Source organism: Trichosurus vulpecula, chromosome 4 (genome assembly GCF_011100635.1).
Source record: "Trichosurus vulpecula isolate mTriVul1 chromosome 4, mTriVul1.pri, whole genome shotgun sequence".
Lineage (NCBI taxonomy): Eukaryota > Metazoa > Chordata > Mammalia > Diprotodontia > Phalangeridae > Trichosurus > Trichosurus vulpecula.
In genome coordinates, this window is record NC_050576.1 from 98,036,396 (window position 1) to 98,062,192 (window position 25,797).

At 38.2% G+C, this 25,797-nt stretch overlaps 1 protein-coding gene across 3 annotated transcripts in view; it reads left to right on the forward strand.

Annotated features, from left to right (window-relative positions):
- NEK7 (NIMA related kinase 7) overlaps nucleotides 1-25,797 on the forward strand; it is a 200,820-nt gene that overhangs the window by 67,173 nt on the left and 107,850 nt on the right. For all 3 annotated transcript variants that reach the window (XM_036756145.1, XM_036756146.1, XM_036756147.1), the window contains one exon: nucleotides 3,476-3,560. In XM_036756145.1, coding sequence (XP_036612040.1) covers nucleotides 3,504-3,560 — 57 coding nt within the window. In that variant the 5' untranslated portion in view covers nucleotides 3,476-3,503. The remainder of the gene's footprint in view (nucleotides 1-3,475; nucleotides 3,561-25,797) is intronic.

Here is a 25,797-nt window from a genome sequence, read left to right on the forward strand (position 1 = left end):
CACTCAGAGGACAATGTAAAGGCAAAGGTGACCATGAGTAGACATATATATGTATATGTGTGTGTGTATGTGTATATATGTATGTGTGTACACACACACACACACACACACACACACACACACACACGCACGCACATTATCAACCAAGAACTGAAGAGAATTCAGTTCACTATGTTTCTTTAGCATCTTCTTTGTTCTGGTAACTGTGTTAGGTTTTGTTGATACACACAAATGAAATATATACTTTGTATATATCCTCCAGGAGCTGACATTCTGCTGGATGGATACAATAGAATGCATACAAAGTAACTCATAACAATTTCAACAGAGAAAGAGCACAGTTGAGGAGATCCTGGAAGAGACTGTGTACTAGGTGGAATTTAAGTCTTGAAGACAGCTGAAGCTTTTTTGAGGTGGAAGGAAGGAGGAGAGAGTGTTACAGATATGGAGTATCACCTGTGCAAAGGAATGGAGACAGGAGATGATTCCTGTGGAAGAAGAGCTAATGGTCTAGTTTGGTAGAGAGATGGCTTCAAGACTATCACCCCAAAGATAATTCCTGGAAAATAAGATGAGCCAGTCAGGTGGCAAAGATGGAAGCCTCGTTGTTGTCTAGGCAACATTAGGTAATAGAGGAATGTCCCCAGGATATTAGTTGAGGAGATGAAGGAAACTTATATGGCTTTATAGAGAAGACTTTTACTGGGTGAGAAAGCATGGATAAGTTGCTTTTTGCACTGTTAGTGGGGGAGTGCTTATCAATTAATCAGTAAATATTTATTAAGTTTCTCCTGTATTCCAAGCACTATGATAAGTGAGGATAGGAAATATAAACAAGCTAAATATAGGATAAATAGGAAATAATTAATAGAGGGAAGGCACTAGAATTAGGAGGGATTGGGAAAGGTTTCCTTTATAAAATATGAGATTTTAATTGGGAATTAAAGGCAGCCAGAGATGTGAGGAGGGGTGGTGTTCCAGGTATGGGTCTGAGGGGACAGCCAGAGAAAATGCCCAGAGCTGGTGTCTATGACAGTGACATCCTAAATCCATAGAAGGATTACCATATGTTACCTACTTTCCCGTTGTACTTAATTTTGCTGTGTCAGGTTCCACGCAAGGAGAACTTTTTAGATCTGCCCCCCGTACCCCACCACCAAACTTACTAAGCTGTAGGTAGTATGATAATTTTGTAGAAATTTTAACGTCATCAATGTTAGGCAGCATAATGCAGGGGAAAGTGTACTCAATTTGGAGTTAGAACACTTGGGTTCCATTCCTTAATCTGCCACTTACTTGTTGTGTGGTGTTTGGCAAATTAATTAACTTCTTTAGTCCTCACTTTCATTATCTGTAAAATGAAGGAATTTAGAATAGTTTTGAATCTATGAGCTAATGCTTCATTGAAAGCCTCAGCCTTGGATCATTCCTACCATCCTTTGCCTTTCTTCCTACACGTGTACTGCTGCATGAAGGAAAAAATTATGCGACTATTCTGACTGGGTCCATTATAAATTTATGCTACATGACCTCAACTAGGCCCTCACTGCTGCTAGGCAGTCCTTCTACACTTCTCACCCCCAGTGGTGCTTCTAAACCTTTTCATCCTTCTTAAAACCTCCCTTGCCTTCCCCTACCCTTGCCTTTTCTGCTGAGAACCTTGCCTCTTATTTTATTGAAAAAATTGAGGCCATTTGTCAAAGGCTCCCTGTTGTCTACGCTTCCTCATTTTATATCACTCGACTACTATCTTCTCCTTTACTTTTCTTACTCCTCCTTTATCCCTGCTAAATCCAATCGCATTTTTTCCCAGATCTCAGCTGATCTCTCAGTACCCTTTGACAGTGACCATCACTTTTTTCTCCTTGATAACTCTCTTCTCTCTCAGTTTTGATTGCACTACTCTCTCCTCATCTCCTCATCTCCTCACACCTAGACTGTTGTAATGGCCTACTGGTTGGTCTGCAGGACATGAATCTCTTCTCGCTCTAGTCCATCCTCCATTTAGGCATCAAAGTGATTTTCCTGAAGTATATATAGCTTGTTTGTACATAGCCGTTTGCATGTTGTTCCCCATTATTAGATTGTTAGGTCCTTGAGGGCAGGGACTGTATTTTGTCTTTCTTTGTATTCCCCAGAGCTTAGCACAATGCCTGGCACATAGTATGTGCTTAATAAATGTTTATTGACTGATTCTGTATTTAGATTAGATTAGATGATCTCTAATATTTCTTTGTGGTGTGACGTGTTTCTTCTCTCTTCTATCTTACCTTGCTGTTAAAAGCATATATGCTTATATGAATACATGTATGCATGTGGTGAAACCACTTTTATTGCTGTTTAAAAACCTTATTATGTGCACTTTATTATGTTTGTAAAATTATATTTTGGTAAACAGTTTCATGCTAGTAAGTGTAAGATGCACCTTGGGATCTTTTTCCTTTTTGTTTGGCTTTTACTAGAAGGATGAAGTATCTCATAGTCTTCAGTGTTAGTTGGAAAGCAATTCTTAGTTTAGAAATAGTCAGCTTTCTCTTACTAGAAGTGATTAAAAGCTGAAGAAAAGCTTCTGGTAGAAGAGGAAACTTGCTTGCCTTAACTTGACCAGGTCTTTGGGGATATGAATTATTCCAAGATAGTTTTAACTTTAAGTTTAGAGATTTAAGATGAGCTATAGCAATGCTCTGTAATAGCTTGTAAATATTGATAGATGAGAGTTATGTTTCGGTAAAAAGGAATGTTTATAACTAGCTGTTTATATTTCCATAAATCTTATTGTAATTGCATAATTAAAAAATAGCAACTAATAACTGATTCATGCTTGTTTTAATGAGTTCTATTTTTAAGTCATAATTTAGTATTTCCAACATTTCTCCTTCAGTCAAGCATAGCTCTGGTTGGACTGACTTTTTGAACTATCAGGCCGCAGCCATGTCAGACTAGTGGCACGGTATCCTAATTGAAGTTTTAAATACTTGAGAAAATAAACAGTTTCATTATGGCAATCCTTTGAACCTAAAGTTATGAAATGACAAATGTTACACAAAATATTACACAAATTCTTAAAGACAGATAAACAAAAACATGAAAGTAGTATGTTAGTGTTGGTGTCTGAATCATATTCTCATATATAGAAGACCTTCATGGGGAAATTCCACAAAAGGTTACCATTGATTCTTTTGTTTAGTAAGACTTAATCTAGAGTAGGTGGAGTTTCATTAAGGGGTTGATTAGACTGGAGAATGACTTTACCGAGAATAAGGAAGTTGAATGAAAAAGAATGATGTGCCTGAAATTAGAGGATCTAGGGGATAGGAAAGGATGAAGGTTAGATTTTCTGGGATTCCTTAGTGAAAATTCTCTGAAGCCCAGGATGAAACTCTTTCACTTAAATCCACACTTTAAATGTATTTCTGAATTATAGTATAATCAGTGAATGAATATAGCAATTTAATCTTTCTATTTTTTTCCTCAGAATTTCAAACTTCTTTTTACTTTGTACAATGGATGAACAGTCACAAAGCATGCAAGGGCCTCCTGTTCCACAGTTTCAGCCACAGGTAATAGGGGAGGGATTAAATATTAAATATAAGAAGTACATTTACTTTTGTTTTTACTAACATAAAGCAGCCTAAGCCATTATTTATTGTTACTTTTGCTTGTAATTTTAAAGATTTATTGTCCATATTTAATTTCTATGTAGAGGCATGAGAAAATGTTAATTTTCAGGAAATGCTGGTGTTATTTCATAAATAAAAAATAAAATAAAAAAATTTTAAAAAGAAAAATAAGTAGACTTAGAGAGGCTTTTAAAGATGCTTTTAGAAATTTTTAAAAGGGGTTAGGGTTATATCCTGTGATTCACAATGCTTTAAGAATTTATTTCTCCTTTGATTGCTGTTGTGGTCAAAAGGGTATACTTGCCTTATGTTTCTCCTTTTGCAGTCTTGCATTGCTTTCGTTTTTTCTTCCAACATAAAATATCCCTTGCCCATTTAAGTTGTAGATTGCAAAAAATCATGAGAAAGTCACTTGGCTTTAATCAGTATTGCCTTTTTTGTACAGAAAAACTTGAGGGTACAGAAGAGAGTATTTAGTATCTTATATTCAAGGTGCCTCTTAAAGGTGTAAATATACCAGTTCAAAGTAGCATTTTTGCCCTCAGTAGGGCTTGACCCTTCATTTTTTTTTTTTTTTTTTTGCTAAATTCAGATCATATGGAACTAGGGACTCTTTAAAGTTTGTAAAAACAAGATAACACTTGAACCATTTTCTACGTCTAGTATTTTACCTAGTATATATAGTTTTTTTTTTTAAACTGAGGGAAAGGGCAGCATAAATCTCTAGTTTTAAATAGAGCCAGTATTTGAAATTAAACATGATTTATTTATTTTTAACATGAAATTTCCATTTTGTGTCACCATCATGAGTGATGCCATTGGCATTATCCTATATTATTGTATCCATCAGACAGAAACAGATTTCTGTGCTTGCCATTTGAGGCCATTGGTGTTTTGGACATTCCATTGCTTCATGGGACTGTTTAGTAGAACGTAATGGAAAAGGAAACCATAACAATTATGTAGTTGATGTTATGATTTTTTGAAATTCACAGTTTTTCACAGCCCTATGTTTCAAAGGAAAAAAACCACTTTCATTTTTGCCTCCTACTGACTCACCACCTGGGAAAGGTCGGAGAGGCAGTAGGGGGCAAAAATGAAAGTAATTGTTTTCCTGTGAGACAGTGGGCTGCCACACACTCTACATTTCACAATTAGAGGAGCAGCTCTGCATTTCTTTTTCCACTGTTCCTTTGGTTTGCACCCCCTGCTGTTGCTCCTGTGCGGGTAGGCCTAGTTCCCTGTTGGAGATAGGCAAGTGTCATCCTAGGCTCTAGCTGCCCTCTGGCAAGTGGGGGAGGGAGGAGGAGTCTCAGCCCTTCAGTGTTCATGCTGATGGTAGGAGACTGTGAAAGAAAGATTTCCTGACAAGAGATACTGGAGTTATTTTTATTATGTCTTTGAAAAATGTTACTGTCCTCAGTAGCATTATTTTAAAAGCCCATGACAGAACAGCCTCTGCTCTTGGTTGACAATCATCTCTCGTTTTGTTCCACACCATTGGCCTGAATAATGGAGGTGATGTGGCAACATATGGTTAGCTGAGTGACTTTTTTCACTTTTGTAATGTGAATATATCTGACCATAAACAGAAAACTAAGAAAAGAATTGTATTTTAAGTATCAAACATCAGTTGTTTGCTGTGATAATGAGTGATGTGTATTTTGGTGTATCCTTTATTTTTCTTATTCCAAGATCTAGTAATTCTGTCACTCTATACATAACGTAGGTAACCTAATCTGTAATGAAGACCTAGAGTTTCACTTCTGCCACATTTAGAAAGTGAGATTTATTTACCTATCCTAGCATTTTCCCTGCATTGTCTTGAATTTAACTTATGAAGAGTTCATCTTGGAACATACACAAACACACACACACACACACACACACAGACACAAATATACACATATATAAAATTTAAGAATTTACTATAGATAGACTATCTTGACTGATTTTTTTTTTGTTTTTGTTTTCAAACCTTAAAGCCAGGTGTACACTAAAGCCAACTCATGCTGGCTCTTTGTTAAATTTTTAGTGTGAGCACTTACACCTTGGAAATAGGCAAATGCTACGAATCAGGATTTGATTCAATATTTTGTTCACTGTCTGGAAGAAAATGTTAGTAATGCAGATTAAACTTAAAAGGGTACTCTCCCCCTTCGCCCCCCCCCCCCCACCCCAGTTAAGCATTTACTAGCATACTGCTTTAAGTTCTATATAAATGCTAGTTACTCCTACACACCACACACACAAACACACACACACACACACACACACACACACACACACACACACCATGTGCCACCCCATTACCTTAGGAATACTTATTTGTGGAATCATGACTTCAGTGGTACTTGCCCTGCTTAGCAAACAAATGCTCAAATACATTTTTGGAGACATTTTTTACTGTTTGGAGTCAAGATTTTTGAATTAGGAGTACTATTTCACAATCTTTATCCTAACAAAATTTTTTGTTTTGACTAGCCAGGTGATTTCATTGGTGGAGGGAGTTCCAATGCAAATAAGTTACTTGTTTACTATTTCTAGTCTTAGAAAATTGCCCAAGGCACTAAGAGGTTAAGTGACTTGTCCAGAGGCAGAACTTGAATCCAGGTCATAGAGTTCACTTTTTAGTTGAAATAACTGAGTCCCATAGAGATTAGGTAATTTACCTGTAATCACTTTCATAGTCAATCCGTATCCAAACCTGAGAGCCCTGAGATTCTGTGAAGCTAGCTTCCTATCCATTATCACATTCTTCCTTTAACATAATGCTAAATTTAATATAACTCTCAACTTCCTTTAACTCGCTTCTAAATATTTTATAACTATAATCTAAGTGCTATTAAAAGAAATTTATATGAATGGATTGGAGAATTCTTATTTTTTTTTTAAATTAGAGACTTTGATTAAGCTGTCTCATTAGAGCTTGGGATATTTTATCATTATGCTAGTTTCCTGGAGTGAAGGCAGTATCCCAGAGCAGTGCACAGATAATATTTCCTACTATTTACTATATCTTTCTCCAAAATTTCTTCAGAATTTAGAAGTAGTGAGAATCCTATCCTTTCCCTTACCCCATGAAGCTTTCGGTTGCTGTGAACAGCATTAAGTTCAAAGAAGCAGAGGCCCTACTCTCTCTCTGCTTTCATACACCTCTAAAGCATACGAAGGGGGAGGGCCAGAAATATGGCACTCATTTCATGTCTTATATATTGTGTAAGAAAACAGAGCCCTAAAGTCAGTCAGGAGACATTTAGTTTGCACCTGCTAAGTATCAGGTACTGAAGTAAATTCTGGGGTTACAAAGAAAGGTAAAAGATAGTTCCTGCCCTCAAGGATCACATGGTCTAATGGGGAGACAACGTGTAAACACTAAGTATAAACAAGATGTGAAGGATAAATAAGAAATAATCAACAGAGGGAAGACACTAGAATTAACAGGTATTGGGAAATGTTTCCTGTAGAAGATAGGAATTTAGCTGGAACCTGAAGGAAGACAGAGAAGCCATGAGGCAGAGATGAGGAAGGAAGACATTCCAGACATGGAGGAATGGAGGATAGCCAGTGAAAATGCTTAGAGTTGGGAAGGAGTTTCTTGTTCAAGGAATAGCAAGGAGGCCAGCGTCGCTGGATCAAAGAGTGTGAGTGTGTGTGTGTGTGCCTGTGTCTGTGTGTATCTGTGTCTGTCTGTTCTGTCTGTGTCTGTGTCTGTGTCAGGGCCAGGGCAGGGTAGTATAAGAAGATATAAGAAATTGGAAAGTTAGGAAGGGGCCATTTTATAAAGGACTTTGAATGCCAAATATTTGATCTTGGGGGTGATAAGGAGCCACTGAAGTTTATTGAATAGCAAGGGTGACATGGTCAGACCTGTACTTTAGGAAGATCACTTTGGCAGCTGAGGCAAAGATGAACTGGAAAGGTGGAAAGATTTGTGGCAGGTAGACCAAGCAGCAGGCTACTGAAGTAGTTCAGGAGTGAGCTGGTGAGGGCCTGCACCTGGTAGAAGCAGTATCAGAGGAAAGAAGGGGACACATGCAAGAGATGTTGCAAAGACAGAACTGACAGGTCTTAGCAACAGATTGGATATGGGGAGTGAGAGAGTGAGGAGTCGAGGATGACATTGAGTTTGCAAGCCTGGGGGTAGGATGGTGGAGTCTTTTACAGTAATAGAGAAGTTTGGAAGGGAAGAGAATTTGGGAGGAAAGATAATGAGTTTTGGAGTTTTGGACATCTTGAATATAATAATGTTTATGTGATAAGTTGTTTGAGATGTCCAATAGACAGTTGGAAATGTGAGACTGCAGGTCAGCAAAGAGGTTAGGGCTGGATAGGTAGATTTGAGAATCAGCAGCATTTAGATGATCATTGAATCCATGGGAGTTGAGATTACCAAATATATATGTAATATAGAAGGAGAAGAGAAGAGGCCAGGTCAGAGCTATGTGGGACACTCATGGTTAGTAGATATGACTTAGATGAAGATCTAGCAAAGGAGATGCAGAAGCATAATCACATAGGTAGGAAGAGAACCAGGATATAGTAGTTTCACAAACACTTAGAGAAAAGTGAATACTAGGAAGTATTGATAGTATAAATGCAAAGAGGTACAGTAGAATTAGAACTGAGGAAAGGCCATTGGGTTTGGCAGTTAAGAGATCAGTGTTAACTTTGGAGAGATCTGTTTTGGTTAAATGACAAATGTTGCTTGCCATACTAGAGGAAGGTGGTGGTGAAAGGAAAGGAAGTGGAGGCCCCTGTTGTAAAAGGCTTTCTCAAGGAGTTTAGTCACAAAAGGGAAGAGAGATATGAGATGATGGTAGGTTTGTGTGGAGTAAGTGAAGTTATTTTGAGAATGGAGGAGACACAGGCATTTTTACAGTCAGTAGGAAAGTGAGAGAGTGGGGGTGATAGAGGATTCAATCTTCTGCAAAGGACAGGAGGGGTTGGGGTCACTTGTATATGTAAGAGGGTTTACTTTGGCAAGGAGAAAGTCTTCCTCTTCATGCGAGACAGGGATAAAGGTGGAAATAATAGGCATCTGGAACAATGTGAGGTGAAGAGGAGGGAAAATGATGGAGCTGCTGCAAATGGCCTAAATTTTTTGAATAAAATATGAGACAAGTTTCTCAGCTGAAAAAGGAATTATGGGAGGTTTTGGAAGGATAAAAAGGTTTGGAAAAGCCACTTTGGTAAGTGGGATAGAATTAATTGAGGAGGTATAAAAGGATTGCCTTGCAGCAGTGAAGGCCTAGTTGAGGTTATCTAACATAAATTTGTAGTGGACCCAGTCAGTTTGATTTTGTGATTTTACAGCTGCCTTCCGCAGCATGTGTGTTGAAGTGAAGACACGGATGGTGGGAGTGAGCAATTGGCTGAGGCTTGCAAGGCAAGATTGGCAGTATGATAAAGGAGCAGGGATCTTAGAGAAGAGGACAGTATAGAGTGGAAATGTATCTCCAAGGGTTCAGGAGGGTCAAAATAGGAGAGTGTAGCTAGTGAAGGAGTGAGATCCTGGGAAAGACCTGATAGGTTGAGGAATTGAAGGTCATAGTGTGGATGAAGAGCAGAGTTTGGAGTTGTAAGACAAGAGGGTGACATAGATTGCAATCTGCTTAAGGAGATTTTTGGAGTTTGTGAACGTAGTAGTGGTTTACTTGTGATTGTTGGACAGAGTATGGCCATATTGGTATGTGACTGATATGAAGTTAATAAGCTGAACATTGAAGTTAGGGTATTTGAGGAATTATTGGTACCTTTGTTACTAAGGATGAAAGCATTGAGAAAGAAAGGGGAGTATCCTGGAGATGCATAAATACCAACTACCAGTATCATCAGCTGAGTGATGATAGTGAGGGGAGAACTTGGAAGTCACAGTGGGAGTCACACAACTGAATACTGTACCTGGTAGAATGCTAAATAGAACAGAAAAAAAATTGAAGGTAAAACCCATGCCATTTGTCTCCTTTACTCTTATTTATACACTATTGAACAGAACTGGAGGGCAAGCAGACTGGGTCCACTATAAATTTGTTAAATAATCTCACCTAAGCTGGTGTTCTAGGACTTTTCCAAATCTCCCACATGACCATGGAGTTGTGTGAAATGAGTGAAAGTACAGAGAATGTTAGAAAGGGTGACCAAGGTGGGTTTTACTTGGGAGGGAGCCAGGGCTCAGTGAGATCTAGAGATTCCTTCTTCTGACACATACTAGCTCCAAGTCCTGAGGCAATTTAATTAACCTCTCAGTGCCTTAGTCAACTAAAACCTTAAGTTGCTCAACAGATACCAATTTGCATTGGTAGCTGGAGTTTTCTCATTCTGGAGATCTGTTTACCAGTGAGATCACAGTTCCAAATAAGCCATCATTATTTGAAACTCTTACTATGCACTAGGCCCTATGGCAAAAGCTAGGTTTACAAATATAAGCAAAAAGAAAGGCCCTGCCCTCAAATTGCTTAATTCTAATGGGGGAACACAACACATAAAAGAGACTAAAAAGTATGGAGTCTGTGGGGTATGAAGGGAGTACATCTGTGTGAGGGCATAGTGACAAGGTTTGGAAGGTCAGAAAAGCCAGGAGAGGAATGAAGAGTGGCTGCCTTGGGCCTCTTACCAAAATGAAAATCCAGGGAGAAACTCATCCAGAGGAGAAGGGGGCCACAAGGACAGAAGTATGTTCTGAAATGGGAAGCCCACAGAACCTGAAAGGCAGGTCCAGGGTGAGAAGGAAACTGTGTTGTGGTGATGAAATCTGGAGTCACAAGCAGAGCCAGAAGAGAAACAAGGGTCCAGTCCCAATTTCCTTTTATAAAATAATTTTGAAAATAAGAACGAAAACGAACCAGCTTACTTACATTTTCTCTAAGTGTTGTATCTCCTGGAGGTTGTCCAGATTCCTTTGAACTTAAACCACTGGATTTAATTTCCTGGATATTTTAAGGCAAGGCTCTTAAGTGTGACTTTGTGATACTCTTCGATAATATAATTAATGGAAGAAGGCTGTATTTCTTTATTTGCTTCCTGTCTCTCTCTCTCTCTCTCACCATATTGGAAAATTGCAGTTTTGGAAATTTGCTCAAATGCCCTCTAAATTACTATAATTCTGGAGATTAATAAAGTTAAAATGAAATCTTCTTTCATTTTTTTCCAGCCAACTACAGAGGAACTTTTATATATAATACCATTAACTACTGATTATAATGTTGCTCTGCTATTTAGATCTCATATATGGAAATTTAGGTACTTTTGAACCAAAAGGACTTATTTACAAGGTTGTCTTACTTTTATTCCGTAGTAGGTAGAGATACAGTATAGTGGAGGGAAGTGAGTGTCAGACTTAAGGATACTTGGGTTTGTATCCAACCTCTGGCACTGCCTGTGTGACCATGAATAAATTATCTAACCTTTCTGAAACTTAGATTCCTTACTTGTAAAATGAAGATTGTAGTACTTACCTCAAGAGGATCAAAAGAAATAATGTATATAAAACACTTTGTAAGCCTTAAAGCCCTATAAAAAGTCTACTATGGCATGACTTCAGAGAAAATATAATAAGGGTAATGTGTATTTGGAAATGTATCCTTACAAATAGTTCAAAATATCTACTGCCTCACAAAAATTTTTAAATTTCCTCAATTGTTTCTTTACTGGATTTCACTTTGCTATCAAAGCCAGTATTCTCCTAGTGAAGAAATCAAAATTTATGAAGCATCTATTATACAATATTGGATGCTAAGAAAATATAAAAATACCTCTCATCTCAAGGAACTTAAAATCTAGTTGGATGATGATACATATAGAAATAACTATTGTACACAGTAGAATACAAAAGAGAAGAAAATCAAAGGTAAAAACCCATGCTGTCTCCTTCACCTCTATCACATACTATTGAATAGAACTTGGAGGGAATCATAAAACTATGCTGACTAGGTCCACTACATATTTGTTAGGTAGTCTCAACTAAGTCCTCATGACAGCAAGACAGTACTTTTGCACCTCCCTAATTAATTTGCCATCCCATTCACACGAGCCCCCTCCATAGCACCCTCTAGCCTCACCTTTTCAGCTGAGGATCTCACTTCATATTGTATCTCCCACTGCATCTCCCACTCCCTCTTCCTTCTCCTGTCTCACATGATGAGGTGACCCTTCTTGCCAAGGCAAACTTTTCAGCATGAACCCTTGATCCCATCCCCTCCTGTCTGCTCTAGTAGATGGCCCCCTCTGTCATCCCCATTTTATTCTTCAGTCTCTTCTTATCTACCAGCTACTTCCCTGCTGCCTAAAAGTACACCTATGTCTTTCCCATATTCAAAAACTCCTCACTAGATTCATACATTCACACTTCTAGCATCCTTTATCTCTCCTTTCTTTTGTAGCTCAACTCCTTGAGGTTCTCAATGATAGATGCCACGGTTAACTCTGTTATAAAGCCTCTGAGTCTAGCTTCCTACCTCATTATTAAATTGAAACTGCTCTCTTTGAAGTTACCAGTGATCTCTTAATGCTCAAATCTAATGGCCTTTTCTCAGTCCTGGTCCACCTTGATCTCTCTGCAGCATTGAACATCTTCTTCATGCACTTTTCTTTTGATTTTCATCACTGCTCTTTTGCAGTAAGTCTTTCAGTAAGCTAGCATTTATTAAATGCCTGCTACGTATCAGGCATTGTGCTAAGGGTTAGGGATACAAAGAATCTGCTTCTTCATGGTCTCTTTCGCTGGTTCTTTATCCTGGGCACACCCACCAACCTTGGGTTAGTTTGAGTTCTCCCAAATCTCCATCCTGGGCCTTTTTCTCCTAATATGTGGTTTTACTTGCTGATCTCCTCAAGTCCTATGAATTCAGTTATCATTACCATATAATTATTTCCCAGATGAACGTTTACAACCCCAGTCTTTTTCCTTGCCTCCAGCCATGTGTCATCAATTGCCTTTTGGATATCTCAAACTTAACCTGTAAAAAACAGAATTAATTTTCTCTCTCCCAAAATCCTCCATTCTTCCCAATTTTCTAATATTATCTGAGGTATCACTGTTCTTGGATAATTGAACCTTTTTTTCTTCTCTAAAGGCCTAAAGTCTTCCCCACCATTCCTTCCCCATCAGTCTTTATCCTGAGAACCTCATCAAGTTACCAAAAAAATTGAGATGGTTTGCTGAGAGCTCTTTATTTTCCCTTCCTCATCTCATATTCCTCTGATAGTATTCCCTGTCATTTTCTCCTCATTCTAGTCTCTAATGATGAAGTGGCTTGTCTGTTTGCCAGGGTAAATCCCTTTATGCTTACAATTCATTCCTATCCTTTCCAGGAGATTTCCCCTGCCAATATCCCTACTCTTATTGTCATTTTCATCTGATATCCTGGCTCCTTTCCTGCTTTCTACAAAATTTCCCTTATCCTTAGAAAAACCCTCACTAGCTACTTCCGTGACTATTAGTTATAAGCCTATATCTTTCCTTCTCTCCTCAGCTAAACTCCAAATCCACAATTAATGCCTCCACTTCCTCTCCTCTTGTTGTCTTCTAAACCTTCATCCTTTTGCCTGATGATCTTATTCAGCTAGTCTTGTCAGTTGCCAAAGATCTAATAGCCAAATATGATGGCTTCTCATCCTTCATTCTTTTAGATCTGTCTACAGCATTTGATACAGTTGATCATCTTCTTTTGGATACTCTATTTTCCCTGAGTTTTTCCAACACTTTTCGGTTTTCCTGCCTCCCTGAGCATTCCTTTTCATTCTCTTTTGGTGGTTCTTCATCCAGGTAATACTGCTAACCATAAGTATCCCCTAAAGCTCTGTCCTGGGCTTTCTTCTCTTTTCCCTCTATATTAACTCACTTGGGATCTCATCAGCTCCTGTGGGTTCAGTATCACCATGCAGGTAATCCCCAAATCTATTTATCTGGCCTATATACTTCTGAACTCTGCTCTGGTTTCCTGTCATTGATTGTCTGTTGGGCATTTTGAATTAGATACCTTAAATGCATCTCAGACTCATCACTTCTAAAAACAGGACTTAATATTGCCCCTCCCCTGCCCTGGCCCAAGAGTCTCCTTCCCTTCTCTGAACTAACCTATTATTTTCCAAGGTACCACTATCTTCCCAGTTATCCAGGCTTGAAATCTTGGTATCATTCTTGATTCCTCGCTTGCACTGTTGTTTTACAGTTGAGGAAACTGAGGGTCAGAGAGGTTAATTTACACCACTGGAGGCAATATACGTATTGATGAGATCACAAATTCACTGAAGTATTGAAGTCTATAAAGTATTAAGCTGATTTTATTGAGGAGTTTATAAACTGAGTTCTTAGAAGAGTCATTCCAAAAGTGTTGCAAATGATGAAAGCATCACTGAGATAAGCTTATATAGCTCATAGTTTTTGATGCCAGACTTGTATTTTCTTAGAGTACTATATTTGTTTTTTAGGTATATATATGTATATATATATGCATATATATTCCTTTTAAAATTTAATTAGGATATTTCCTATAGTTATGACTTTATAAGTCACATAGGTTCTAATTTTAATAATCATAAAATAAAGAGCCATTGTGAAAAAATACTAGTGTTGTATTTTATCAGATGTCTAATCTAGTACTCTTGATTTTACAGATGAAGAAACCAAGGCATAAAGAAGTGCGTTTTCCATTTTAGTTAATGCCATAGATAGTACATGAGCTCAAGTTTACTGATTCTTTATCTGTTTCACTATCATAAAAAAACTTTCTCCACATTTTAAATTATGATAAATGTTCCATGAAATTTTTTTCTTTGCTGTGAAATACCCTAAGGTGAATACCATAGGATCATAGATTAAGAACTGTTATCTTAGCGACCATCTTGTCCAGTTTCTCTATTTTAGAGATGGAAAAACTCCACCAGAGAAGTGACATGACTCACCCAAAGTTGCACAGGTATTAAGAGACAGATCTGGAATTAGAATCCAGGTCCTCTGATTGCAAATCCAGTTGTTTTGTCCCTCTCTATGGCAAACTTTTTCTTTACACACTCTATCTTTTGTCAGAGTCTTGATTCCCTACCCTGCCCTAAGATTTTCCATTTGAAAGAGAGAGTTGGTGGAATGGGACTTAGTAATAAAGAGAGTTTCATGCCCCTAGAGCCTGGAGAACTCTACTCTGAAAGTGTCCTCTGCCTTCTGACTCAGAGTCCTCTTAAGGAAAGGAAGCTGAAGATGCCACTGTAAACCTTTTAAGACCAAGGCTGATCTCTTATGTACCAGTATTCCTGGAGCAAAACTGCAGCTGGTCAGAAATCAGTTTAATAGATATACTTCCCAGAGAGAGTTAGAAAATATAACTTATCCTCCTCTGTGGTGGTCTTCCAGCTACTGGAAGGATCTATTGGCACTCCTTGCTACTTTCTGCTTATTTGCTCATTATTGAGCTTGCTGACCAGACAGAACACTGACAGTAACTTGGAATCAACATTGATGATGATGAACTTGTTTCGGCCTTGTCTCACCATAGATCTGTCTGTACTTCTCCAGAGCACCAGTCCCATATTTCTAACAGTTTACTAGATATCTTGGATATCTCAGCGCCTCACTTCAACATGTTTAAAATTTAACTTATCATTTTACTCTCACCCGAAACCTGCTCCTGCACCTGGCCTTCCTGTATATGTTAATAGCATCATCATCTTCCCACTCTCCTAAATTAATAATCCTGGTTGGAGTTATTCATGCCTCTTCCCTTCTTGCTGAGTCCTAGTATTCAAACTTTGACCATGTAACATGTCTTATATATAAGCCTCTTTTTTCCCCACTCCTTCTGCATCTACCCTAGTTCAGATACTCATCTTTTCCCACCTAGAATATCTTAGCGTCATCTCTAGTCTTCCTACTTTCTAAGTCTTCCTTCATGTGCCTGACTGAATAATTTACCTAATACGATGGCTGTTCCATTTTTCTACTCACAAACCTTATTGGCTTCCTTTTTTTCTCCTTTGTATTTACATCCTTCCACAATCTGACACCTGTTTACCTAGCCAAGTTCACTTTATACTAATCCCTTTCATGTCTTTTCTGCTCTCATCTTGTGTTTTACTCATGTATTCAGGTTTGCTGATTAAATGAGTCAGGACCCCAGAAATTATTGACAGGAAAGAATGCTGGGCCTCTGGTTTATTATGGTTAAATATAAAAAATCTTATACTTGCTCAGAAAAACCTTTATGTACAAGAAGAGGGAAGAATAGCTAGATTCTATTCTGAAAAAGATGGAGAAGTTTTAGTGTGTGGCTAATATGTTGTGGTAGCCAAAAAGATAATGAAATTTTAGACTCTATTAAGAAAGGCATGATGTACAGGAATTAGGGAGCTGACAGTCCTGTACATACTTTGTCATTATTTGACCACATAAGAATATTATGTTTTGGGACACCATATTTTAGGAAGGAGATTGCCCAGACTGAGGGCAATCATGATGGTGAAGGGCCATGCCGTCTGAGAATTAGTTGAATGAATTTGAGCCTCAGTAAGAGCTTATTTGGGAGTGGTAGTAATCTATAGTGGATATCTTCAGATTTCTTTGGACGGGTTGTCATATGAAAGAGAGGATAGAAGAGACTTGGTCTTTTTGTCCCCAAAAGTAAGAACCAGGAACAATGAGTAAAAGTTTCAGGCACTAATTTATTAGTAGTTAGAGTTATCTAAAAGTTAAGTGGAGTCCCATATAGAGATCTTAAGTTAAGGCTCAGCCCTTACTTTTTGGATCTCTTTTAGACGGGGTTCCTGTACAGGTGTGCTCTTGGTGGGATGGAATCTGATGACTCTTCTAATTCTGAGATTATGGTATTTTGAATTCCATTTTTTTTGTAATCTGTTCTATTGCCAGGTTCTTATTCAATACCTGATCATAGTGATTCAGGACCACAAAATTATAGATTTAGAGTATAAATGAATTTAGAAGCTATCAAATACAACTGCCTCATTTTACAGATGAAGAAACTTGAGATCCAGAGAGGTTGATTGAGTGACATGCTCAATTATATAACTAGTAAGTGTTTGATGTAGGATTTGAACTCAGGTCTTCTTGACTCCAAGACCAATGCCATATGCATTATACCATCCTATTTCAGAGAGTAGGATAGGAATATCAGATTGGGAAGGAAGTATGCTTTGGTGCTCCTGAGGTTAGACATTTAATTCTGCCTGTCACAGCCACTAAATGGGGTACTGCAGTTTCTTTGTGATGTATGCTATGTATATACATTTTTCTCACTCCTTTTCCACAAGTTCGAATTGTCAATTGGATTCTTATGAATGCATCCCTATGGCTAAGCAGAATTACTGATCATGTAAGAGAAGTCGTTTATTCCAGGTGGCAACAACTTACTTATTGAACTTACTTTTCTTCCACATTAACCACCTGTACTCTGCTTTTTCCCAGGCTGCTTGCTTTTATCACCACATTCCATATTATCAGCATTATCACCTTGTTCTTTTGCTATTTAGTCAGTTACTATTCCCTTTCCAACACCTTAGAAATTATGTGTTTTTATTTTGGTGGAGGAATGTTGTAGGAATCTGTCAAGGGTAAGGGAATAGTGATCAGGAGATATCTCTACATCTATGTATCTATACATATCTATATAACATACATATATGTATGGGTATGTATGTTTTTTGAAAACTACTGCTTTCTATGATTATATCTGAAAAAACTTCTGAGACTTCAGGCATCATTCCTGCAACAAACTTTTACCCAAATAAAGATATAAAATAGGCTTGGGACACCTAGCCATGACTATATTTAAAAAAAAAAGTAAACCTTACCTATTTATTGATTCAGCTCCTATCATTCATTGTCTTCCTCATACAAATTAAAAATACCATTAAAACATTACATGGGATGAATGAGTTTAAATAGCTATGAGACAAAAGTGCTAAAGTGGAAATTGTTTCCAAAGCATTTATTAATTTTCTGGTGCTTATTATATTTAGAAACTGCTCTAAAAAGTTCTGACTACTATACAATTTCCATCTTAAAAGATAACAATAATAATTCAGTTCAACAACTAGAAAAGTGGGATGTAAACTTCTTCAGGGTGGGGACTGGTTCATTTTTGTCTTTGTATCCCTAGTACATAACAGTAACTGGTGTAGAGTAGGCACTTAATGCATGTTTGTTCAATTGTATTAAATGCTTATTATACAATACACTATGCTAGGCATACAAAAATGAAAATGATAGTCATAATGATAGTAAATGATGATGATGGTGAAGAAGAAAAGATATTTATGAAGGAATTTACATTTACATAGTGGTTTAAGTATTACAAAGCCCTTGACATTATCTCCTTTGTTCACTGCAACAACCCTTTGAGTTAAGTATAGGTTTTAGTATACCCATTTTATAGTAGAAGAAACTGAGAGGATTTAAAGGATTTAGTGAAAGTTGTGCAATTAGGGGCCAAATTTGAACCCAGGACTCCATCCAGCACACTATACTGCCTCCTATTCCCTTCAGGAAGCTTATTAGAAAGGGTTGAGGCTTGTATATAGTTGATTATAAGTGAGAATTTGATAAATAACTTAGGAATATCAAATAGGGATAAGAAACTGGGGAGGGAAGGGTCACATTTAGCTGTTGGAATTAGGAGAGGCTTCATGAAGGAGGAGGTGCTTGAATTGAGAATTCAAGGAAAAAATGTTTTTTTTAACTTTGCATTTAATTTTTTTCTCAATTACATGTAAACAAAAATTTTAAACATTTGTTTTTTAAGTTTTAAGTTCCAAATTCTCTGCCTCCTTCCTTCCTCTTACTTGTCCTTAAGAAGACAAGCAGTTTGATAGAGATTATCCATGTGCAGCCATGCACAACATTTCCATGTTAGCCACGTTACAAAAGAAAATGTAGACCAAAAGAAACAAGAATAATAAAGGAAAAAAAAATTATGTTTTGGTCTGCATTCAGACTCCATCAGTTCTTTCTGTGGAGGTGGGTAGCATTTTTCCTTATAACTTCTTCATAATTATTTTGGATCATGGTATTGCTGAGAATAGCTAAGTTATTCACAATTGATCAACATGCAATATTGTTGTTACTGTGTACATTGTTCTCCTGATTATGCTTATTTCACTTTGCATCAGTCCATGTAAGTCCTGGTTTTGAAAGCTATGCCACTAATGCCTATAAGTTTAGCATTAATATTATTTCATTGTCTCTGGTACCTTTTAGGAAAATGTAGTTTACCTGTTTATTTTTTAAATTAGGTCTATTTTTGCATTTGCCTTGTCTGAGTTCATGATTGCTACCCCTCCTTTTTTCCCTCCTCAGTTAAAGCATGATAGAGTTGACTTGAGCCCCTTATTTTTGCTCTTTGTGTTTCTTTCTGTTACAATGTTTCAAGTGTGTTTCTTGTAAAGAACATGTTGTTGGATTCTGGTTTTTGATCCATTCTGCCATTTCCATTTTATGGGTAAGTTTCTTGAAATTTAGTCTCTGCCCACCTAGGACCAGTAACTGTTGAAGTTTCATAATGTATTGTGGTAGAACCATCTCAAAGAATTCAGTCAGACCACCTCTAATCCAAGTATAGGCATTTATTGAGATTGACACCTCTCATGGAACCACCTAAGTTCCAAGAGGAACCAGCAGCCACAGAGAAAGCAAGATGTATTTTTATAGGGTAAAGATGCAATTACATAACAGAAATTTACATAGAATACAGGAATATGATTAATATTAAGAAGGCAGGAGGAGTTTGTTAAGTGATTAGCTAATGGAGGAGGGGTCCTAGCCTCAATAGGGTGGGCCCCTTCTGCTGTTTGGTGGTCAAGCATCCTGGTCATGCCACCCTCCAATTGGCTAGCTATTGAGGTCTAGATAGTTGATGTGATTGTGATTGCACACACCTGTTTCATGGGATGGATCTGTGGGACAATGCTGGGTTTCTGTTTCTGTGGGAACTAAAAGTTCAGGGACATAACCTGTTGTTCTAGTGAGCAGTGAGGCATAAGTTAGGATGTTGTGTGTGTGGGGCCTGAGTGGCTAGGTACAGTGGGGAATGAAGTTAGAATATTGGGGCTGGGGGCAGCTCTATTAGGACTCCATCAAGTTTATCTTGTTTACATTCACAGTTATGATTATTAATTATGTATTACCATCCATCTTATTTTTTTCCCTGTTAATCTTTCTCTCCCTCTCTGAAAGTTTTCTAATAGAGCTGTGGAAATAGTCTCTTTCAGGAATTGAAGATGGGCTTAAAAATGATAGTGATAACAATAATAACAGCATTTATATCATACTTTAAGATTTGTGAAATGCTTTATAAGTATATGATTCTCACCACAAAATGGGCATAGGTGCTATTATTATCCTTATTACAGATGAGGAAACTGAGACAGATAAAGGCTGCCTTGCCTGGGATCACACAGGTAGTGAGTTTCTAGAAAGCATGATTTGAACTCAAGTATTCCTGATTCCAGGTTCAGCCCTCTATCCATTCCACTACCTGTCTTAGCAATTCATGGAGTATAGGAGAAAACAAGCCAAGATTGAGGGAATGGCTAGTAGTATAGTATTGTATTGAAGGGACACTATTATTAAATGTGACTAGAAAGTCAAGATGAAGATAAATAAGGCCTTGAGATGTAGGATAAAGCATTAAAAAAATTCTGTATATAGTGGGAAACAATTAAAGGTCTTTGAGAAGTAGAATGATATGAATAGACCTGTATATTTAGTGTGATATGAAAATGGATTTAAGAGAAGTAAGAACTGGAAGTACGAAAGTCCGTAATAATCCATGTGAGGTATACCCTGGGCATAAGAGAGGCTGAAGGGATGGGAACACTTCCTGTTTGTGAATTTCAGAGTAGAAATAAGGCTTCAAAATGAAGAGTTAGATTTGTAGGAGTCTCAACAAATACATTCTTACCAACCCTTGATGCTGTCCTATTCAGGCTGTATTCGAGAATTATAAATTTTGTTCTTAAAAACCATCTTCATGGAGAGGAAATATAATTGTGGAGGGTGTTCGTTTTGGAGTCAAAGGACCTATGCTTGAATCCTAGCTCAGACACTTGTTGCTTATGTGACTTGGGCAAGTCTAGGCCTTAGTTTTCCCATTTGTCAATTAAAGGAGCTTTAGCTTGCTTTCAAGTGTGCCTTCAATTCTTAATTTATGGATCCTAAGTTGGGGATCAGGAAAGAAAATGTAGAAATTACTGCTTAGCTGCATCTTGAAGGAATAGAAGAATTCTATGAGGCAGAAGTAAGGAGGAAGTACATTTCAGGCATGTTGAATGGCCAGTCCAAAGACCTTAAGAGACGAGGTCAAGTACAGTATATCAGGAATAGAGAGTTTACTTTGGCTGCATTGCAGGGTATAGCAGGGGTATTGATGTACAATGAAACGAGAAAGATAAGTTGGGGCCAGGTTGTGAAGGGCTTTATTATTTTATTTTTTAAATACATTTTTATTGATTTTTTTTATATATCACCTATATTTCCCCATGTATACCACCCCCCATCATGAAGAGTAAGTAGAGGAAAAAAGGGAAAAAAAGTTCATTAAGGCTAACTGAGACACTGAAAAGAGCCTGATGTTACATATGCACCATTCTACAACCATAGCGTACTACCTCTGCAATTAAGCAAGGAAATGTACTTTGTGAAAGGCTTTAGAAATTACATAAAGAGGGTATATATTTTACCTCAGAATCGGGCATTAGGGAACCACTAGAGGTTATTGAAGAAAGAATCACATGGTCAGAACTTCCCTTAAGGAAAATCACCTTGCTTGCTTTGGGAAAGATGGACTAATGTGGAGAGAGACCAGTTAGAAGGTCATTGCAATATTCTAGACAAGAAATCATAAGGGTCTGATTTCAATTGGTGGCTGTGTGAATGGGTGCAAAGGGTTCGATGTGAGAGTTATTGTGGAGGTAGAAATAGCCAGATTTGCAACTGGTTGATATGTGGGGTGAGGGAGCATGAAGAGTTGAGAATAATACTAAAGTTACAAACTTGGGAGACTAAAAATATGATGGTAACTTTGAACAAAAATAGGGAAGTTTGGAAGAGTGGGTGAGTTGTGGTGAGCTCTGTTTTGGACATGTTAAGTTTAAGATATTTCCAGGATGTTTAGTTTGTCAGGCCCTATAGGTGGTTGGCAATATAGGACTGAAGCTCTTGATCGAGAAGCTCTTGATTGAGATTATGTTAGATCTTTGAGTCATCAACATCAAGATGTTGGGTGTTAATGAGGTCACCAAGAGAAAGAATACAGAGAAGAGAAGGGAAGACCAGACTAGACCAAGGGCAGAGTCTTAGGGAACATCTTCAATTGGGGGCCATGATATGGATGATGATTCAGCAAAAGAGGCTATGGAGGAGTACTCAGAGAGGAGGAGAACCAAAAGTGAGTATTGTCATTAAAACTCAGAGTGGAGATATTATCCCGAAGGAGAGGGTGGTCAACAGAATCAAATGCTATGAGAGGTTAAGAAGGATGAGGACTATAAAAAGGCCATCAAATTTGCCTATTATTTATATCTTTGGAGAGAGCAATTTAAGCTGAAATGAGGTAAGAAGCCAGATTACAAAGGACTAAGTAATGAAAAGAAAGGAACTAGATTTGATGGAAGTAGACACATTTTCCCCCTAGGAGTTTGTCTGAGAAAGGGAAGAGAAATGTAGAATAGTAGCATGAGGGATTGGTGAGTTTGAGATTTTGTAAGGATAGAGGAGGCTTGAGCATGTTTGAAGGCAGTAGGTAAAGAACCTGTACATAAAGAGACATGAAAGGAATGAGATGCAAGTAGATGGAAGGAATATGAGAGGAACAGGTTTAGAATATAGGTAAGTTGGGGGTGGGGGGGAGAGCCAAGATAGTAGCTGGAAAGCAGGGACTTGCTTAAGTTCTCCCCCAGGTCCTTCCGAACACCTGTGAAAAATGGCTCTGAACAAATTCTATAGCTGCAGAACTGTCGAAATAGCAGAGGGAAGCAGGGCTCCAGCCCAGGAAAGCCTGGATGGTGGCTGGGAAGGGTCTATTGCATGAAGCTGGGAGTGGAGCAGAGCACAGCCCAGTGTGGGCTGTACAAAGACCAACAAGACCAGGAGTCGGGCGGAAGAGATGGTAGGACCCTGAATCATTGAGCTGTGGCAGTTACCAGACTTCTCAACCTGCAAACACCAAAGAGAAGGTTAGAAGGAAAAACTGCTGGATGGAAGTGAAAGGAGTGTGTGGTCGAACCCAGCCCCAGGGGCACAGAAGTGGTGCAGCTCTGGGGCTGCTTCCAGAGCTCCAGCTACAGTCGCTTCTGGCCCCAGTCCCACTCGGTGGGAGGAATTGAGTGGGGGATCAGAGCGGGAGGGCAGAGCCTGCTTGGATCTGGGTCACGATCCAGGTTAGTGGTTCTTGGGGGAGGAGGAGCGTTAGTGTGGCAGAGCTTGCTGTGTAGAAGTAGCTATGAAAACAGCAGTGCAGCCCCAAAAGCTTGAGACAAAGTACGCTCTACTCTACAAGCAGGCATACACTGACAAAAAACTCAAGGGTCAAGTAGTTGTCTGGGAACCTGAACAGGCAGCAAAAACAGACTCAGATTCAGACGCAGACTTTGGAATCTTTCTTTGGTGACAAAGAAGAGCAAAACATACACCCAGAAGAAGTCAACAAAGTCAAAGAGCCTATGTCAAAAGCCTCCAATAAAAATATGAATTGGTCTCAGGCCGTGGAAGAGCTCAAAAAGGATTTGGAAAAGCAAGTAAGAAAGTAGAGGAAAAATTGGGAAGAGAAATGAGAGTGATAGGAGAAAACCATGAAAAAAAAGACAATGACTTGCTAAAGGAGACCCAAAAAAATACTGAAGAAAATAACACCTTAAAAAATAGACTAACTCAAATGGCAAAAGAGCTCCAAAAAGCCAATGAGGAGAGGAATGCCTTGAAAGGCAGAATTAGCCAAATGGAAAAGGAGGTCCAAAAGACCACTGAAGAAAATACTACCTTAAAAATTAGATTGGAGCAAGTGGAAGCTAGCGACTTGATGAGAAATCAAGATATTATAAAACAGAACCAAAGCAATGAAAAAAATGGAAGGCAGTGTGAATTATCCCACTGGAAAAACCACTGACCTAGAGAATAGATCCAGGAGAGATAACTTAAAAATTATTGGACTACCTGAAAGCCACGATCAAAAAAGAGCCTACACATCATCTTTCAAGAAATTATCAAGGAAAATTGCCCTGATATTCTAGAGCCAGAGGGTAAAATAGAAATTGAAAGAATCCACCAATCGCCTCCTGAAAAAGACCCCAAAAAGAAAACTTCTAGGAATATTGTTGCTAAATTCCAGTATTCCCAGGTCAAGGAGAAAATACCACAAGCATCCAGAAGGAAACAATTTGAGTATTGTGGAAACATAATCAGGATAATACAAGATCTAGCAGTTTCTGCATTAAGGGATCGAAGGGCTTGATATTCTGGAGGTCAAAGAAATTAGAATTAAAACCAAGAATCACCTACCCAGAAAAACTGAGTATAATGCTCCAAGGCAAAATATGGATTTTTAACAAAATAGAGGACTTCCAAGCTTTCTCAGTGAAAAGACCAGAACTGAATAGAAAATTTGACTTTCAAACACAAGAATCAAGAGAAGCATGAAAAGGTAAACAAGAAAGAGAAATCATAAGGGACTTACTAAAGTGGAACTGTTTTGCTTACATTCCTACATAGAAAGATGATGTGTGTAATAAATGAGACCTTTCTCAGTATTTGGGTAGTTGAAGGGAATATGTATATACATAGGCAGAGGGCAAAGGGTGACTTGAATATGAAGGGATGGCATCTAAAAAAATAAAGTAAAATTAAGGGATGAGAGAGGAATACTTTGAGAGAGGGAGAAAGGGAGAGATAGTAAAGGGATAAATTATCTCACATAAAAGTGGCAAGAAAAAGCAGTTCATTGGAAGGGAAGAAGGGGCAGGTGAGGGGGAATGAGTGAATCTTGCTCTTACCTGATTTGATGTGAGGAGGGAATAACATACACATCCAATTGGGTATCTTACCCCACATGAAAGTAGGGGGAAGGGGATAAAAAAAAGGGGACAATAGAAGGGAGGGCAAATGGGGGAAGAAGTAATCAAAAGCAAACACTTTTGTTTTTTGAAGGGGGAGGGCAGGGCAACTGGGGTTAAGTGACTTGTCTGAGTTCACTAGTACATGTGTCAAGTGTCTGAGGCGGCATTTGAACTAAGGTCCTCCTGACTCCAGGGCCAGTGCTCTACTGACTGCACCACCTAGCTGCCCTGAAAGCACACATTTGAAAGGGAAAGGGTCGAGGGAGAAAATTGAATAAAGGGGGACAGGATAGGAGGGAGGGAAATATAGTTAGTCTTTCACAACATGACCACTTATGGGAATGTTTTGCATAATGATACATGTGTGACCTGTGTTGAATTGCTTGCCTTCTTAGGGAGAGTAGGTGGGGAGGGAAGAAGGGAGAGAATTTGTAACTCAAAATTTTAAAGGCAGATGCTGAAAAAAAAAGTTGTTTTTGCGTGCAACTGGGAAATAAGATATACAGGCAATGGGGCATAGAAATCTATCTTGCCCTACAAGAAAGTAAGGGGTTGATAGAAGGGAGGGCTGACTGGGGAACGAGGCAATCAGAATATATGCCATATTGGAGTGGGGGGAGGGTAGAAATGGGGAGAAAATTTGTAACTCAAAATCTTGTGGAAATCAGTGCTGAAAACTAAAAAATATCAAATAATAAAGTATGGAAAAAAAGAATATAGATAAGTTTGGAGAGACATTGTAGAGAGCACAATTGAAGAGATGAACAGAGTTAGAGACAAGGTTGGGGATAATTTATTCCTTGGCAGCTGGTGATGAATTAACACAGGGGTAGGGATCATTTCCACCTTCTTGTGTTTTCGATCTTGTCCTATGACTATTTACAAAGTATGATGTACTATGTAAATGTGACCTTTGAAGTCTTTTTATTCAAATTATTATTCCTCTCTACTGGCTAAATACACACACACACATATACACACACATATATATGTATACATATATATATTGAGAGAGAGAGAGAGACAGACAGACAGACACATACACAGGTATATACCCAGTACTTTATTTTTTAAAAAGTCTTTTATTTTTTCCCCCAATTACATGTCAAAACAATTTTTAACA